At 41.0% G+C, this 18,429-nt stretch overlaps 1 protein-coding gene across 4 annotated transcripts in view; it reads right to left on the reverse strand.

Annotated features, from left to right (window-relative positions):
- Nucleotides 1-1,580: 1,580 nt before the first annotated feature.
- Nucleotides 1,581-18,429, reverse strand: part of LOC100577635 — a 42,729-nt gene continuing 25,880 nt past the window's right edge. For 3 of the 4 annotated variants that reach the window (XM_016910765.2, XM_006569049.3, XM_003251269.4), the window contains exons 4-8: nt 16,749-16,903; nt 15,302-15,548; nt 13,302-13,523; nt 12,175-12,370; nt 1,581-8,732 (exon numbers count right to left, since the gene is read on the reverse strand). In XM_016910765.2, the coding sequence (XP_016766254.1) occupies nt 8,723-8,732; nt 12,175-12,370; nt 13,302-13,523; nt 15,302-15,548; nt 16,749-16,903 (830 nt within the window). In that variant the 3' untranslated portion in view covers nt 1,581-8,722. Of the gene's footprint in view, nt 8,733-12,170; nt 12,371-13,301; nt 13,524-15,301; nt 15,549-16,748; nt 16,904-18,429 lie in introns of those variants that run through there. The other variant, XM_026439047.1, reaches the window with a different exon arrangement.

An 18,429-nucleotide genomic window follows, 5' to 3' on the forward strand; every position in this document is an offset into this window, starting at 1 on the left:
TGGGAGGGGGAAATTTTCGCGCCTTTATCGATTTTTCCAATTCGATCTCTAATTTTGCGAAAATTTGAATTCTTTCTTCGCGGGGAAACTCGAACATCGCGGGAAAAAATCGGAATCAGGAAATAAAAAAGTAAAAAAGCACGATGAAAGAAGATCGATTCGAGAAATTACCAACGTTGATAAAATAAAATAGAAAATTACGTGGAATAGGATATTCTCGGTAGCGAAATGAAGGTTTTTTTCGCAATTTGAGCATTCGGGGCATCGATGTACTCTCTCTTCGCGAGATGGAGCCTTTCTCGTTATTTTCTCGCCGTTTCATCGGCATCCACGTTGGTAATCCTCTTACTCGCCACGATAAAGCGGCCTGGTGATCCTCCGCCAATGGAATTTAAGAGCTTTGCGCCCGGATCCACGAAGAATCCACGGAGATCCGTGGCCATCAACTCCGTTTTCCCATTTTCGAGGAAACGTCCGGGAGGAAAAGGGGGAGAAGGAAAGTGAGAGAAAAAGATCGATTTATTTCCCTCTCGCGTATCCACCCTCATCCATCCATTTATCTCGACGCCATAAAAAAATTTCCGCTCGGAGATTCGTTTCGACGATCAACGCTCCTTTCGATCGATTCGTAGTTCGAAAAGAAAGAAAGGAAAGAGAGGGAAAAAAGTATGGAGAAAAATTCGCACTCGTCGGAGAACGGCACGGGATCTCACCTTTCCGTTGTTTCCCTTTTTTCGTGCTCGTCCTTCCGGAATACGGGCCGACCTATATTTACATTTAGATTGAATTTCGTATTTTCCAAGAGCGAGTTTGGAGCATCGCCTGGACCACGCTGATTTCTGAACCGGGCGGAGAAAGGATGCGTGTTACCTTCACATTCCCTCCTCCCTTTCTTCTCTACGAAATTCGTGCTTCCTCGTCCCGAGGTTATACGTGAACGAATTTAGAAACGAGACACTCGGATTCGAGTCATTTTTGGCAGCGAATTTGGGTCGTATTCTTTTCTCAAAAAGAAAGAAAAAGAAAGAAAGTTTAAAACAACCAACGAATTAAGGTTCTTGTCTACTGGTTGCGTCGATCGGGCTTAAATCAAGCGAATTTCGATTACAATTCCCCAAGCATCGTTGGTTTATATTATCGACAAGGACGATTGTCTTTTTCGCGATTCTCGGTCATCCCCTTCAATCGTGTTCATTAACGACGCGTAATTACACAGGAAAATTCAAATTTGGGACATCAAACATTCTCTCTTCCTCTCTCTCTCCAACGCAAATCTCTTTTCCTAAAAAAGAAAAATATATCTATCCATAAATATACATATGAAAATTCGTTCATCCTTCTTTTAAATCAATCACGATCCTTTCAAGAGAATACGAAAAATATTTTTTTCGTTCGGAGATACCTTTGTGAAAATTTTACCTCCATCCATTTGGCGAGTTGTTGGCGTTCCAACGTCAGCTTGGTCGTGAAAGCGATGGTTTATGCGCGCGTGGCAGAGGACGGATACGGTGAAGTACGAAAATGGATGGCGATTCGGGGTTTCAAAGGAGACGTTATTCATTGGCTGGTTAAAATGTAAATAGTGTGTACCACGTAGACACTTTTATTCCCAGTTACTCGGCGGTTACGTTATAAATGTGGGTCACAATATTTATTAGTCCATCATTATCGGCTTATAATTATTTCTCGCTCGCAGATGATGCAAATGACGTGACGTAATATATATATATATATATCGCAAGATGATTTAAACAATTTCTTCCCCCCCGTTTCGTCGTTTCATTCTCGATATATTAAAGGATATCACGTGTCATTTTCCTTAACGAACGTTACACAGCTTCCGCCGCTCGATTGTTTGGTCGCGCGTAATTGGATGTTGCGCCTCGATAGTGCATTCGATAATCGCATCGACCGTGGATATTTCGGAGAATCGTGCATCGCTCATCGTCGAAAAATATATAAGTCTCGAATTTCTCTTAAAAGGATAAAAGTGCGAGATTCTTGCGTCGAAAGATTCCCTCAATAGTCTAGAACGCGTCCTCCGTTTCCTTCTCTCCTTTTTCTTCTTTTCTCTTCCCCAATTTACCGTTCGCTGTTTTATTACACGACGAACAGAGCGGGCGAAGTAGTTGCGCGTGCCACGTAAATGGAATGCGACGAAGAAAGATTCTATCGCGGTCCGTGTTTGATTAGCGAGCAGCTGCGAGAAAATGGGGATGGAGAGGGGGGTAATAGGCCATGGAAGAGGAACGACCGACGAGTTCCTCCGAGGGTGGGTTTAATTTAACGAAACACGTCGAGGCTCGCGATAAGCTCTGCACTCTGTATTGAGCGTACCGGTGTCGCGCTCAACCCTCACTGAGGCTGGCTACGTGCAGATAATGCGTTCGCAATTCGACGTTCAATTTATTTTAAACGGCCGCTGCCGTTTATTGACGGAACGTCGTCCATTAAATCGCGGTTTTATATATATATACCACCGGTTTTTCTTTACCGGTGAAATTGTTAATTAGAAGAGAATGTTAACCTGAAAAATTAATCGATTAAAAATTACTTTAAATAATAGCGACTTTGTTTCATCCAATTTGTACGTAATCCGGTTTTAATTAATAAATTGAAAATAAATAAGAATAATACGCTCAACACTGATCCATTAATCATTTTAAATCGTTAAAATTTTGCCCATCTTCGGATTTAGAGATATATTAATAATTTAATATTAAAGAAGCGACAATTTTTCATTACACCCGTGTTGTAAACGTATGACTCGACAACTCCGCAGACGTGGCGTAAAGTAAAGTATAGTGGCACGAAAACCAGTATACGAGAGATATAAAATATAAAGAGCAACTCGTATCCGTTACGTGACACGCGCAACACCAGCGTGTTCTCACCAGAGGAAGCGTCGTGGAGAACGCGTTCCCGAAAGAGCGTTATTCCACTCGAATATATCGCGCACAAACTCGAGCAAGAGTTGTACCGGACCATCTCTGCCATCGAAACGACGACGCGTCAAAAGCTATCGTTCGCAGCACAGAAAAATCGGGCTGAATACACCTGACTTTAAGCAATATCGAAAATATTCGAAGTTGTTAAAGATTCCCTTTCCTATAAAAAAATAATTCTCCATCTCCCAACAAGATCTCGCACACCTCTTCCAGACACTTCTTCGCCGATTCGAGCAGAGACGTCAGCAGCACAAGAGAGCGAACTCCTTATTGGACCCTTTGGAAAAGTTTTTGTCGTGGATGGCGGACGCGATGTCTCCGACAGATCCGCGGTATTCACGATCCACGCTGATCCCATCCTTCGCTCGACGGACGGCGTGCAATTTCGTTCCCCCTTTTTTCGGCGCTGAATGGATGCGTGGACGAGGCGCCGCGGTGGATTTCAATTTTTTACGCGACGAGAGGTGAAACCGGGCGAGGAAAGAAACGTCGAATCCTCGAATTCGTTCGAGTCGACGATTTCGGGCCCCGTCTGAAAGAAACTGTTCCGTAAACTATACTTTGGGGAGTTGTGCGAGCCGAGGCGTATCTCGATCAACAGTATACGGTACACTGTTATCGTACGTGTTTTCGATGTCGATTTCGCGCACGACGCGACCTCTTATCGTTATTAAATACGCAGAGACGAGGTATATATTTATATACATCTCGTACAGAAACGATGATACGATGACGTCGTATGCTTGAATGGGATAGCGGAAATAGCGGAATAGAAAAATGTAACGACGCATACGCGATGGTAAGATCGGTGGATAGCGGTGGAAACTTTTCCTCTTTTCTTTTTCTTTTTCTTTTTCTTTGCAATATGCAATATAAGTGAGATCGATGCGACAGGATATTAGTTTAGGGAAGGGGCGATACGTGTGATACGATGTGAGAGTTGAAATGTTTCTGGTTTCCACCGCTATTTCCGTGTGATTGGGAAGAGAACAGCCGTTCGAACGCGTCGAACAACGGTGAACGTCTACGTTAAAGCCTGGACCAGATTCGCGACACAAGCGCGTGCAAATCGTCTCTAATTTACTACTTTATCTTTAGTTAGTTTCATTTTTTTTCTTTTTTTTCTTTTTTTGAGACACGTCTAAACTTGAGACACATCACCCATCTCTAAAAGTCGAATTCTCGAGAAACGTTGTACACATAATTCATGTAAAATACGCGACGTATTTATGGGTATACATGATTAGGGGAATCTAATCGAAGGAGGGTTTCAAATCAATCGGATGGAGAGATCGTAGAGTCGCGATTTACAGTGAAAAATCGGGAACAAACGAAGGAACCGCGCGACAACAATCAACTTTCTCAGCATCTCCCCGCCGCTATTCAATTAAATATATCGGACGACTATCAAACGATCCAGTATAAAAATAAATAAGCTCTCTATTCTATGTAAATCCAATAATCCGTTAACGCGTTAACATTAGACGCAATCAACACAATATCCGTTAACGCTTATCGTGCTATCTTGCTGATCGAAGAGAAGAGAAGATCGCGAAAGAGAAATCGTCTCGATTCCAACCAAGTGTGTATATTTGGTACCGCACACGAAGTGACGAGATTTCCCTTTCTCGATACATATACATATATACATATGTATATATGTATATAGATCTATATTACATCAATTCTATCGGGAATCGTGGAAACGTTTCTAGTCAAAACTCATTCGATCGATTAATTTGATATATTTGTATTACATTTCACAAAGTTTCTCCGTTCCATCCATCGGTATCTCGTGTTTCCACGGAATATCACCTCTCCCCTAGAAAGGAATAACGAAACGATGATTCTATTCGCGCATTATCGAAACGCTTTCGTCTCTTCTTTCTTCCCTCCCGCGATTTCAAGATCGAAGAACTTTATTTTCTTCTTCTCCTCGTCGAACGCTTTCCATCCATCGACTCGATCGACATCGACGAGAAACAGAAAAAGAAAAGAAGAAAGAAAGAAAGAAAGAATAGAGATACTCGTTTCCACGATTTCCCGACCGAGTTGGGACAAATAAAGTTGTAGCGAATTTTAGTTGTGGATAATTGCAACACACTCGCGTGTTCGCGTCGTTCACACGCATCTGTTCACACACTCGCTCGCACACGGCCGTGAAATTTCGAAACACGATTAATCGAAATAATCGATAATTGCGCAACATGCTCGCGTATGAATCGTCATGGAACAGCGGCACGAGCAAACGCATTTTCGTGCTACACTATATATATATATATATATATATATCTCAAGCTAATTAATTTAACCACACCGTGATTAACTGGAATTGTACGTTTCGTTGACTCGTTTTTTTTTTCTTTTTTTTTGGTTTAATGATCACGAACGAATATTTATTTATGCGACGAAAGCTTTTTTTTTCGATACGAATATTTCAAGAGTAGTTCGAATAGTAAGGATGCGCTTACGTCTGCGATTTTTACGTCGTGACGCGACACGAGCAAGCAGATAAAATTATCGGGAAAGAAATATTTATGCCCGTTTCGAGCGGTAAAAATAAAAATAAATCGCTTTTCGAGAGAATTAAATTTTCCTTTTCGTCGGGAAAAGAAATCCATGTCTGAAACACGAATCGTCGCGTAAGAAATTTCAGACGTAACCGCACATTTATTCAGGTCCCTTTTTTTTTGTTCGTGTCCCACTAAAATTCTAAAAGAAAAACGTCATCGAGTTCGATCATCCTATCGCGTTTTTTCTTCTTCTTCTTCTTCTTTTCTTTTCTCTAATTGATCCGTTGTTCCTTCTTTGTACTTCGTTGTTTGCACACGGACGATATTCATTCTGCGCTCTGGGCCTATCTATTTCTTGTTTTTCGTTTTTTTTCCTTTTTTTTTTTAGAGAAAATTCTAAGGTATCAAAGAGGTTTTTCAAATTTCTCTCAAAATCATCCTATTTTTTTTTCTTTTTTTTTTTTTTTCCTTGGTTCGTTTAATTCGGCTTTATATCGAGCGATTTTTCTACGTAATAATAAAGTCAGGGGAGACAAATCGGCAAGAATTTTGCATCTCGTAAATCGCGACGCGACACACGTACGACGACACGTTTGACAGTTTAGGAAATGAAATTTCCAGTTGATCTCAGGCCAGCAGGCAAATCGTGATTCCACCGATTTATAACGGATTATCCGCGTTCTCGACTCGAAGCGTCGTAAATTCGTGAGTCGCCCATATAAACATATATCATTTTAACAGCACAAATAAATATTTTCTCCTTTTGCGCGTGTGTGTGTGTGTGTATGTATGTATGTATGCGTATATATGTATATCTACAATAAATACATCTCTCTTCCTTTACGTACTTACGAAACATATTTCAAACGATTATCTCACTCGCCTCTTTATCGATCGCGACTAAAAAAGACGAGCGCGATTAGAGATACAATTGTCTAACGAAGTGGTTGCTTCACATACATATTTTTCTTCTTCCTCTTCTTCCTCTACATGGACAAAGTAAATATTGATATTACAGATTTAGATAACATTTACTCGTTACGGACGATTACAAGTATGGACCCGTTTTCCAAATCCACGCAATCATGGACGTCGAACGTGTTGTGAACTCGATGAATTTAATTCCCTTATAATTACAATTCTCATTTAGATGGAGCACGTGTGAAACACACGAGAAAACTTGCACGTTCTCTCTAAATATCTACTCAAGGTTTTTCCTCTTCCTCCTCCTCCTCTTCTTCTTATTTTGGTCGATTCGTTAATTTTAATTGTATAACAGATACAGCGTACGTTTACAGATATTTATATATGTACATATACAGAATATGCATATACGTTATGTGCTTTTTTCCCTCTTTCTATGTATACGTCAAACCGTGTCATCGGCCGGTTTCTTCGTTTCCGACCGGCCGACGAAACGAAATTTCCGAGATTGCGTTGATTTAATTGACACTTATTCATTTTATCCTCTTTCGAGTCGGAGATTTTTCTTCGTGTCCAATAATGATCTCTCAGATAACATCTCTCTCAGACACGCGTGGACGTTTCTTTGGACTCTGCGGGAGGGTGGATTTTCAACGAAGGAAGGAACGGCGTCGATACGTTATCCTCGAAAGTAATTTACAAACGGACGTTCCCCGTTTAAGCTTTTTCTCTTATCATCCGATATCAGCTCCGTTCATCGTGCTCGAGGCACGAATAATAATGGAACGTGACATTTTATTTCTTTTTTGTTTATTTAATTAAAGACGTTTGACGATTTCCATCATTTTGTTTGTTGACAATGGAAAAAAATGATCAAAATCGAATCATCGCATCTAATCTCTTTCGACGTCTCGTGATTTTTGTTTGCACTCGTTTCAACCTGTATTTAACGAAAAGCTCGGTCACGAGACTCCCGTTTCGATATGAATGGATCGTCACGTTACGGAGAACAATGGTTGAAATAGTTTATGGAATAGAAAAAAAGTTGTATCGTATCGATTAAGTTGAATTCAGGATTTCAGTTACTGCTCGATACTGCTCGTAGTTTCAACAACGATATGAATGGGAATCTCATAATCATCGATAAAAAAAAAACTTGTTCGTACGGATTTTCGATGTGACGATAAAACCAGTTAATTATATTACACGCTCCTCAAACATTTGGTTCGAAACTTCATCGATCGCGAATTTTCGAGACGTTCGAAAGTGTTGAAAGAAAGGAAGAAAAAAGAAAAGAAAAGATAAAAGCTTACCTTCGATCCTTTTGATAAATATTAACGATTTATCAACGATTCCTCTCTCTGACGAGATACTCGAGTTTGTTTGCGATATATGTAAAATCTCCTCTTTATTTTTCTGTTATTTTTAACGCATAGGCAAATACATAGGATCTTTTCGTCTATTTTCTTCTTTCCACTATTTGCAGCTCCTTTCTTCTTCCAAATACGCGAGGATTCACGAGAGGAAACCTCCGATGAATTAATTTCGGTTTAATCGAATGGCGCGATACTTTGAATCGACGAGACTTTTGTTTATCATCCTTTCCTTTCATCATTCCATTCCCTCCTCGAAATTTCAAAATTTCAACAATTCTCTTCCTTCCAAGATCGCAAAGGGAAATTTTCTTCACGAAATCCAATAATGCGATAAACAATAGACCGTTTCCAGGAAGTCGTACTTCTTGGATGGATTCTGAGAGCGCACCCACGTTTAATTAGCCAGAAACGTATATCACGTTTATTCTCTTTCGTGGAATCGGGTTTCAACTTGAAACGATTCGATTCTCCCCCCGAAATTCATTCTTCTTCGTTAACGGTTGATTAAATCGGCGAGAACGAATTAATTCGCGATCGAAAGTCAGCAAGGATAAATTTCTTTCTCGAAATTCTCGTTTCTTCTTTCCCCTTTCTGTGCAATCTAAGGTAAGACGCGAGATTTAGTCAGATTTTATTGGCGATATCGCACGATCGGAATCCTCCTTTTCAATCCTCGCAACGTTTGCTAAGTTACAAAGCGGCGGTTTCCATTGTTCGTATCCGAATCGACGTCGCGGCCCAATCGAAAGTGCACCCCTTTTCCATCGGACGGGGCGAGATTACGATCCGACAGGTTAGATTTATTAGGATTAATCTCATCGTTGGGAACGGTGTTTCGTTGTTTCGCACGATACTCGCTCCCCTTTGCGAAACCCTTCACGAGCTGCCCTTGGACGACACTCTCCTCCGCCCGCCCTTTCTCGCCCACCATCTCTCTTACGCGGGTAAAGAACTCCTGCGGTTATTTGTATCTGGAAAAAGAAGCCAACACACGAGTCGATGATAAAAACGTAGATTGTTGTATCTCTGCAGCGCAGACAGATAACGAATAATAATAAATAAATTCGATCGAAAATACGGGAAAAGGATATTTGGACGAGTTGGAAAATTTTTGGAACGAGATAATTCTCTCGAACGAAACAGGTGTATCTTCTCTCCGAGCGAAGTGGAACTCGAAAACACAGCACCATTCGTGTTCGTTCAATATGGCTAACGTCTTAACGCAGCAAGTTTTCATTCGAATCTGAAACACGAATGATCGAGCGTTCGAGAGATATTAAAATTTTATACGGAGAATGTAAAAGAGGAGTATCGGGCGCTGATGTAGCAGTTTACCGAATACTCGGCGTAATTCGTTTTCACGCCTCGAATCGTTGGCATTCACGGGGCGATATTTCTTCACGGTCTTAATATTTCATACGATTATCTAAACTTCCATTCTCCTTGATCGATGGTTTTCCGTTAGCATCGGCCATCTTCTTTCCGCAGCTCTATTTCTCTAAACAGACATCACTGTTTTCCGTCCCCATAAATTACTTAGCTCTCCTCGTATCGAGTTACAAGCTCCGTTTTTATCCGAATTTTTATACGTATCGTGTATAAAATTGTCAAGATCCAAGAGTCGATATTAAAATCGAAAATGGAAAATTTTGAAATTTTATCGCCACTTTTCCCTCGATCCTCGAGAGTTACGAGCGAATGTAATAGCAGCAGCTTTCCTGCTCCGACTCGAAACGGAAGCGCGATATATCACCGCTCGTTAAGATCGGATTCGAGATTCGAAATCGCAAGCTCGCATATTGTTTAACTCGTGTGGTGTCGCGCAATTTTTTCCCGATCGATCTCTCCGACACGCGAAGCGCGATGGAGAAAGACACACGAGGAGATGGGAGGAGAGCAGCGGTGTTTTCCACGCAACGCGAAGGTAGAAAACGCACGCGGTTCATCGACGCGGCCATTTCTGCAACCGTGCTTTCTCCTCGTATTTACGAGGCTTAGCCGCCGACACGCGACCAAATTCGTTGACCTACTATTTTGCACGTAGATCCAGTTAGCGTGCACGTGTACGCCGAGGCGGGCTGATTGCTTTCCGGGTATAGAATATTTGGCTTTCGAGTCGCATGCATGCGAAATACCCTCGGCCGATCTACGCTCTGACCCAATATCCTAAAATATCTCGATTACACGCGCGGCAAGGATTCGTCTCTTGCCAGGCCGAATTCGATTAATCGGTGTCCAAAGAGACTTGATTTTTCGTCATACGATTTTGCCGTGATTGCATTTTTTCGCGAAAAGATCCAATATTCTAAAATACCTCGATTACACGCGCAGCAAATGTCTCTTACTAGAGTGTCTACGTCTCTTACTAGACTGAATCTAGATTAATTAGTGTCCAAAGCGACTTGACTTTTTTGTTATGCAATTTTTCTGAGATTACATTTTTCGCGAAAAGATTCAATATCCTATAATACTCGATTACATGCGCAGGAAGAGAATCCACCTCTTGCTAGGCCGAATTCGATCCAAATTAATCGGTGTCTAAAACTATTTGACTTTTCGCAATACAATTTTTAGATTAATCGAATGGCAATTAGATTAATCGATGTACAAAGCGACTTTTTGCAATATGATTAATTGGTTTCCAAAGCGACTTGACTTTTCGTCATACGATTTTTCTGTGATTGTATTTTTTCGCGAAAAGATCCAATATTCTAAAATACTTCGATTATGCGCAGCAAATGTTCGTCCACGTCTCTTACTAGATTGAATCGAAATTAATCGGTATCCAAAGTGATTTGACTTTTCGCGATACAATTTTTAAATTAATCGAAATTAATCGGTGTACAAAGCGACTTTTTGCAATATGATTAATTGATTTCCAAAGCGACTTGACTTTTCGCCATAGGATTTTTTTGTAATTGCATTTTTTCGCGAAAAGATCCAATATCCTAGAATATCTCTATTACAGGAGCAGCAAGAGTTCGTTCACATCTCTTACTAGACTGAATCGAAATTAATCAGTGACTTTAATTAATCCAAAGTGACTTGACTTTTCGCTATATGATTTTTCTGTGATTGCATTTTTTCGCGAAAAGATCCAATACCGTAGAATACCTTGATTACAACAAGCAAGAGTTGTCTCTTACTAGACTGAATCGAAATTAATTGGTGTCCAAAGCTACTTGACTTTTCGCGATACAATTTTTAGATTAATCGAATGACTATGTACAAAGCGACTTTTTGCAATATGATTAATTGGTCTCCAAAGCGACTTGACTTTTCGCGAAAATATCCAATATTCTAAAATACCTCGATTACACGCGCGGGAAGGATTCGTTTCTTGCTAGATCTAATTCCATCTAGATTAATCGGTATCCAAAGCGACTTGACTTTTCGTATTTTTAGATACTTTTAATACAATTTTTAGATTAATCGAATAACGGTGTACAAAGCGACTTTTTGCAATATGATTAATTGGTCTCCGAAGCGACTTGACTTTTCGCCATACATTTTCTGAGATTGCATTTTTCATGAAAAGACTCAATACTCTAAAATACCTCAAAAATACACGCAGGAAGAGGATTCGTCTCTTGCCAGGCCGAATTCGATCCAAATTAATCGGTGTCCAAAGCTACTTGACTTTTCGCGATACAATTTTTAGTTTAATCGAATATACAAAACGACTTTTTGCAATATGATTAATCCGTGTCCAAAGTAACTCGACCGATTTTTCTGAAATTCTATTTTTCGTGAAAAGAATTGTCGAGAGATCGAGTAAATTCCGTACTATTCCGTACTATACGGAAATTGGGACAGTTGGTGATACAACTGTTAATTATTCGTTGTATGATCTTACCAATTACACCGAAACGGAATTTTGAATAGAAATTTTGCATAAATCGAGACGAATCCGTGCACCACGCTGGTCTTCTCCGTTTCGCCCCGTTTAATTCTATTACACACATTTCGAGCGTAAGCCGCGGCCGCAAGGAACAATCTCCGCAACAAAGAGCGTATCGAAGTATCAATATTGATGGAGCTTCGTAACCCTTGAACTTTCGCTTCGAGGCTTCTATCAAACGAATCCCACGGAAAACAGAGGGAGAATGGTTATTTCTATCTATCCGTTGCTTTCAAACGCGCACAACTTTTCTCCTTTTTTTTTTTCGCTCTCCTTCCACCTTCTCCTCTCCCTCGATGTTTCACCTTTCTCGCGTGCGGTTTACGCGCGCCAGGAATTCCTATTCGGTTTGCCGAATGTACGCGCTTGTACGAAGCACACAACGGGAAGCGGCGGTTTAACGCATCGTTGGCCGACAATCGCTTCGAATACCAGCAACTTCGCACACTGATTTCACCCTGCATGGATCCGCGTTTCGAACCGACACACGGGGCTCGTCCCATGGGGCTTACCTTTCCGATAACGGGCAGGCTAGGATTCTGAAAGACGCCAGCACCGTTACCACGAGTAGCATGACCCCGAACGTGATGTACATCACGCCAAGATGCACCAGCGAGAACATGTAGAGCGTTTTGTGACAGTGGTCGTTCGGGGTGTGCAGCAGGAACGTGTACGACGGCCACATGATGTGAAGTATCCAGTAATTCCCTGCAGACAGAAATTCGCGCCGTCACGGATCGGTCGTCGATCGTTCAGAAAATATGAGAGAAAAAGTATCGAGTTTCGCCGAAGAATTTTCACGGTAAGCGAGCTCGTGTCACGTTCGATTATATAATAAATGCGCGAGCAGAAACAGATAAAGAGAAACAGAAAAAAAAATTAAAGTTGAAGGCTCGTCAATTTTTTTTAAACGCAAATATATATATATATACGTTTATAACTAGGCGCGATCACGAACGAAAATTAGGTTAACACACGTCGGAGCACAGCACCAGTGTCTGGTAATTACCGTGGCGGAACACGATCGATCGCTTTTGCTCGCGAATGAAAAAAAAAACAAAAACGCTCGCTCGATGTCCGCCACGATGAGAGGATCGGCAGCATTTTATCACCCGAACATTCTTTAATATTCGTTCCTTTTTTTTTTTTATCATTCGAACGGAATCATCCCCGAAAAATTGTATTCCCATCGTGAATCGCTTTGAACGTTCTCCCTCCCTCTCTCTCTCTTTATCGAATCGCGTACACGGTGCGTCGATCGTTAAAACGTCGAGACTCGCGACAAAAGCATTAAAACACGGGGGACGATTAAGCGTCGAGTCACGTGATCGATCCACTATAGCCAGAGAGTTGCTCGTTCGAATAAAGTTACGAACCAAGCGATTACTTATTAAAACGTTTAAACAATATTTATCGAGTAGCTATTACAGTCGATCCGCTTTTCACGCAACCTCGGCCGTATTATTATTATTACGTTTGCCGAAACAATAATAAATTATTGCGAAGCAAACCGAGCGGAAGTAGAACTTTATTCGTAGCTATTAAATTTTCCCCTTTCGGTATTAAATAGCAGCGAAATTTAATATCCAGATATATCCTGTGTGGCGTGTTTCCAACAAAGGAAAAAAATCTCTCTTACCCATCACGAACCAGCCGAGCAGGAAGCATGATAAGACGATGATGATCAACTTCATGAAGGAAATTTGGGGCCTGTTGGACGGGACCGGTGGCATTTCCGGCCTCCTCGACTGTATCTGCGAGTAGATGAGCAACATCATGAGCATGGTTCCGAACGTTCCACCGATCACCAGGTACATCGGTATCCTTGGCTCCTTTGGACAGTCTTTCGAGTAATTCCAACCTGCCGAAAGGGAAATTTCACATTTTCTCAATCTTTCTCGCGGTTATTTATCGAATTGGGAAAATTGGATGGATGGATGGATCGATGTCAAAAAGTTTTCGCGGTTGAATAATGCAACGAGGCTCGCCTGACTTTCGCTCACTGTGTCGCGCCCTATTTCGATGCTTAACTAGGCTCGCGTGCCAACCATCATCGCACGCCCGATGCATTCTTCGCTGTTTCTCCCTCTATCTCACGATTATCGCTAATTGCTGGTTAAATCGGTAGTGGACCGGCAATAATCGTGCCGCAATCTTGATTTTCACGCATTCTCGCAAACAATAGAATTATCCGTCGAGAAGCATCGTAAACAAGTATATATAACGATATATAAATATCGTAAACGAAAAAGTATCCTCGACTACAAAATTCTGAAGTGTAACACAATTCTCGGTTCGAGCAAAAGTTGCTCGTTAAAATCTGCCGGATAACGAATCATCGATCAACGAATCATCCTAGGTTGTACGGGCTTTTACCGCAACGCGGCTATAAATCTTCCCTTACGTGGTAGAAACACGCACACACGTATTCACGTAATTTTCCGTGCTTCTACGAAGCAGCCGCGTCGTTTTTATCGATTCTAGGAACGTTCTACGCTCGGCGAAAAGGTGAACGTACCCCGTCCGCGATGTTGCCCCGCGATAAACGCGAGTTGCTGGTGGAGGGTCATTGGTGACCCGCGTAAATAGCGCGCGAACGTTCGCGTGTCGCGGGGCGAGCAGACTCAATTAAAACAACGGGGGCGCCGTTTCGAAGATTCGTGCCTCGAGTCAGATCCTGTTCTCAAATTCGAATCTCAAGTTTCTTGTTATTCGCCTTTGATCCCGTATTCGTATTCGATGTTTCCCTTCCGGAGTTGGAGGGAATTGCTCGCTTCGCGTGTCGATTAATTTTGATTAATTTTCGAGGAGCGAGGTGGTTTTCGATTTTTTGCATCGTTTAGAATTGAACAAGATGATGATCGAATTACAGGAGGAATAGGGAATCGCGTTAAAAGGGTCATCGTGACCTACGTTAGAAATTAATGCGAACCAAGGTTAACAAGCTGCTTTCACATCACCCGCGCATTTCCATTGCATTAACGTCGAATCATATGCAAATTTCATGTGTTCTAAATATATACATGTACGTATATATATCTTTCGGTGAAAGCAATTTACGAAAATCGACAAGATTAGGAAAAAAAAAAAGAAAGATAAATAAAAAAAGATCCTTCGTACACGCTATTTGTATATTATAGCGATTCCGTTCGCGATATGAAAAGAGGGTATGAGAGTTTGGAAGAATGGATTTTCTTCGAAATTTTTCGCGATTTATCGAAGAAACTCTTGCTTCGACTTGCGACGACTCTTATGTTTCAGCTCTATCAAATTGGTTGTTAACAAACGTGGAAAGTAGGATAGGTGATAACGTTACGAATGACGACAGGCCTTCTCCAAGTTTCGCCTCGACTAATTTATTGATAACCGCTTATAAGCCGAGTATCGATTCGAGACTCGAAACTCGTGGAACTCGCCACGTACGTGTTTGCCACGTATGTATTATTTTTTACGCAATTCAATTCTTTTGCCAAGCTTTTCCAAGAGAAAAAAATTTCCTTCCCTCCAACCAATTTCTAATTCGAGAACAGAAACGTAATTTGAATTGAAACAACTCGAAGCAAGTTGAATCAAGACCGGTGAAAATATTTCAAGGATTGGAAGGATTGGTCCGCCTGCTGTTGAATTTTCCTCGCTCACCGTAAATCAACATGAGGATCGGGACTGCCGACAGGCAGAACAGGCACACGGTAACGACCCTCGTCCTGCACACGACCCTCATCCCCCGGAACACGAAGTCGCAGATGTTGTTCGCCTCCAGATTCGCGTCCTTCAGCTGGAACACCACGGAACCGTAGGTAATCACGCCCAGATTCCTGTTCTCCGCCGTGTTCTCGGCCACTTTGGCGCCGTTCGCGAAAAGACGCCGCGACTCGTCACCTGAAAACTGAACGTCGACATCGGGTTAACCGACGTCGTTTCGCCTTCGCTTCGTGGACGACTTCGCCTACGACCCCGACTTCGATCTCAATGCTGCTTTGTAAGGACAAAGGAAGGGGGAAGGGAGGGAAACCGAACCGATTTCCCGTGGTTTCGAGACAACCGAAGCTCAGACGCTGGATAAGCCGCAAGCCTTTTCGAAATTCGACGATGGAGAGGGTGAAAATTTTCGCTTTAAAGTTGGAAGAATTTCGAGGTGAAATAGACTAAATTGATCCAAAAAAAAAAAAAAAAATCGAAACGAAAGATTTTTAGAATCGTCTCTTTTGTTTATTCCATTTATTCGAATAACCAATCGTTTCGCATCCAACGTCTGCTTTTTATTTCGGTTATTTCTTTGTAACGGGCTGCCTCGCGCGCTCATACACACGCACGACACGAGGCAGTTCGTTATATCGTTCGTATAAACTTTCTCGGCCAAGAAGATGGGACATAAGATCGCGAAATATGCGACAGGATGAAAAATACGCGGTCGTATCTCGCGGTGAAATTGCCGTACGTATCGTAGCATGTTACCCTGCTAAAATTCCAACGATGTGCATCGTTCTTGCTAACGAAATTCAATAACCGGGTCGACGATGCGGAAAAAAAGAAAAAAAAAAGAAGGAAAGAAAGAAAGAAAGAAAGAAAGAAAAACAGTTTTCGGATGGTGGTGCGCGCGTGGAATATTTTATTCGGGTATAGTATCTCCGCGTTGATACTTTTATACCATGAATACCACCGTTCTCGTAGTAAAAAATGAAATCATGATTGGGAAGGGAAACATACACGAAACATTCTTCGTGCAACCATATTTCACAGTAGACGTAGAATAGTGGCGTAAAACGTAAAATTAAATTAGTAGAAATTAAAAAAAAAAAAAGAAAAGAAAAATTGTTTCGAGGAAGAATAGCGAACGTATCTCTCCACAAAATTGTAGAACGCTTCGCGAGATATTGTAACCGCGTTGCACTTGTACTTTGTCTAACGAAATTTTCCTAAGAGGAAGGTTTTTCAAGGCGTTTTCAAGAGGTGGCGCGAGCAGGAAAAAGGCTTTATCCAATTTTTCCGTTTCGCGTTCTTTCTTTTCGAATATTTTCTTCCTTTTTTCACGCGCAACAAATATCGGATGGCGCGCGAGGGAAGGAGAAATACACACGCGTCATACCTGGGACACGGAGCTGCTGGCCCGCCTCGAATCCTCGAAGGTGTTCGGCCCATATCCTAAATTGATCTGGACCGTGCTTCCGCGGGATTTCACACTTCCCGTGTTCACTTCCTTCCTCTCCCGAGAAGGGGAGGAGTTTCGATTCCCGTTTACTCCTGCACAAACATTGCCAAAAATCTTGAAACATATATTTATGTATGTTCATCGGTGGAAAGAAGTCTCGAGAAAGGCCGTCTATCTCCTTCATTTCAGCTATTTTTAAATCATTCGAAATCGTGAAAATTATCTTCATTCATGAAGTCGTATCAGGATAATTATTCAAGACTGGAATATGCTTGGAATTATTTTGATATAAAATATTAATACATTTATAGTGTGTAATGGAAAGAAGTTTCAAGAGAAATGTACGAAGCCTATCTTCTTCATTTCAGACGATTACTTTTGAATCGTTCGAAATCGTAAAAATTATCTTCATTCATGAAATCGTATCAGGATAATTATTCAAGACTGGAATATGCTTGGAATTATTTTGATATAAAATATTAATACATTTATAGTGTGTAATGGAAAGAAGTCTCAAGAGAGGTCGAGTATCTTCTCCCTTTCTGAATCGTTCGAAATCATAAAAATTATCTTCATTTACGAAGTTGTGAATTAGAATAATTATTCGAGATGAAATATCTTCGAAACTATCAATTATTTTGATACAAGATATTAATATATCTTATATAATATGTCTAGTTTATTCATGTACGTACAATTATATTTATAAATTAAACTGTAGTTATATAATCGTTTATTAGCTTATATATATATATTATAAGAAGTAAAAAAAAATTGTATATTATATAATTTAATAGTTGAAATGACGAATAAAGTTTATATTTCGATATACAGCTATCGAATAAATGTTAGTTAGTAATTACTTGAAGTAACGCTATTCGAGAATACTTTTTCACGAGTTAGTCGATGTCCAATTCTGCCCCGGATTCTATGCGTACATTAATGCATCGAGGTTTAGATATAGATCGTTTTGAATCCATATATGAATTGATCACGATAGAAACAGAAAAATAGGCGAATTTCCTTCCGCGACACTTCTTTCCACAATAAAAGATGAACAATTACCTTGATTGCTGGGAATAAATAATTTTTTTTCTATTAAAAAAAATAAATAGAGCCTCTGACGAAATGATTTTCGTTCTTATAGGGAGAGGTGCCCTCCCCTCTTTTATTTTTTAATCTACCAAATTTCCGACAAATCGGACAGCAACGCGTTCCGAATTCGCGATCCGTGAATTCCTGGCCAGCATCCTGGCGCAATAAAATACATGGGAATAAATCGAAAGCAGATATCACAGTTGGAGAAACACGAGCAATTTCGAGCGATTGCGCTTTATCCCCGACGGCACGGCACGACGGAGTCGGCACGACAAAATCCAATTATTAATTTTTCCCCTGTTAACTGGTTGGCCGCTTCCTTTCCCGTGAATCTTTCTCCCGTTTCACGAGAACTGGCGTTTCCAATCCAGAGAGGAGTCGATTACCAAGAATGCCGCTTAAATCCTTAACGCGTCGATGATTTATCACTTTTCAAAGATATAATTCCCGGAGTAAACTACTTTTATCAACCTAACCTTTTCGAGATCATCGTTCAACGAGTGGGCGTCCGATTATCTGT

Source organism: Apis mellifera, linkage group LG2 (assembly GCF_003254395.2).
Source record: "Apis mellifera strain DH4 linkage group LG2, Amel_HAv3.1, whole genome shotgun sequence".
Lineage (NCBI taxonomy): Eukaryota > Metazoa > Arthropoda > Insecta > Hymenoptera > Apidae > Apis > Apis mellifera.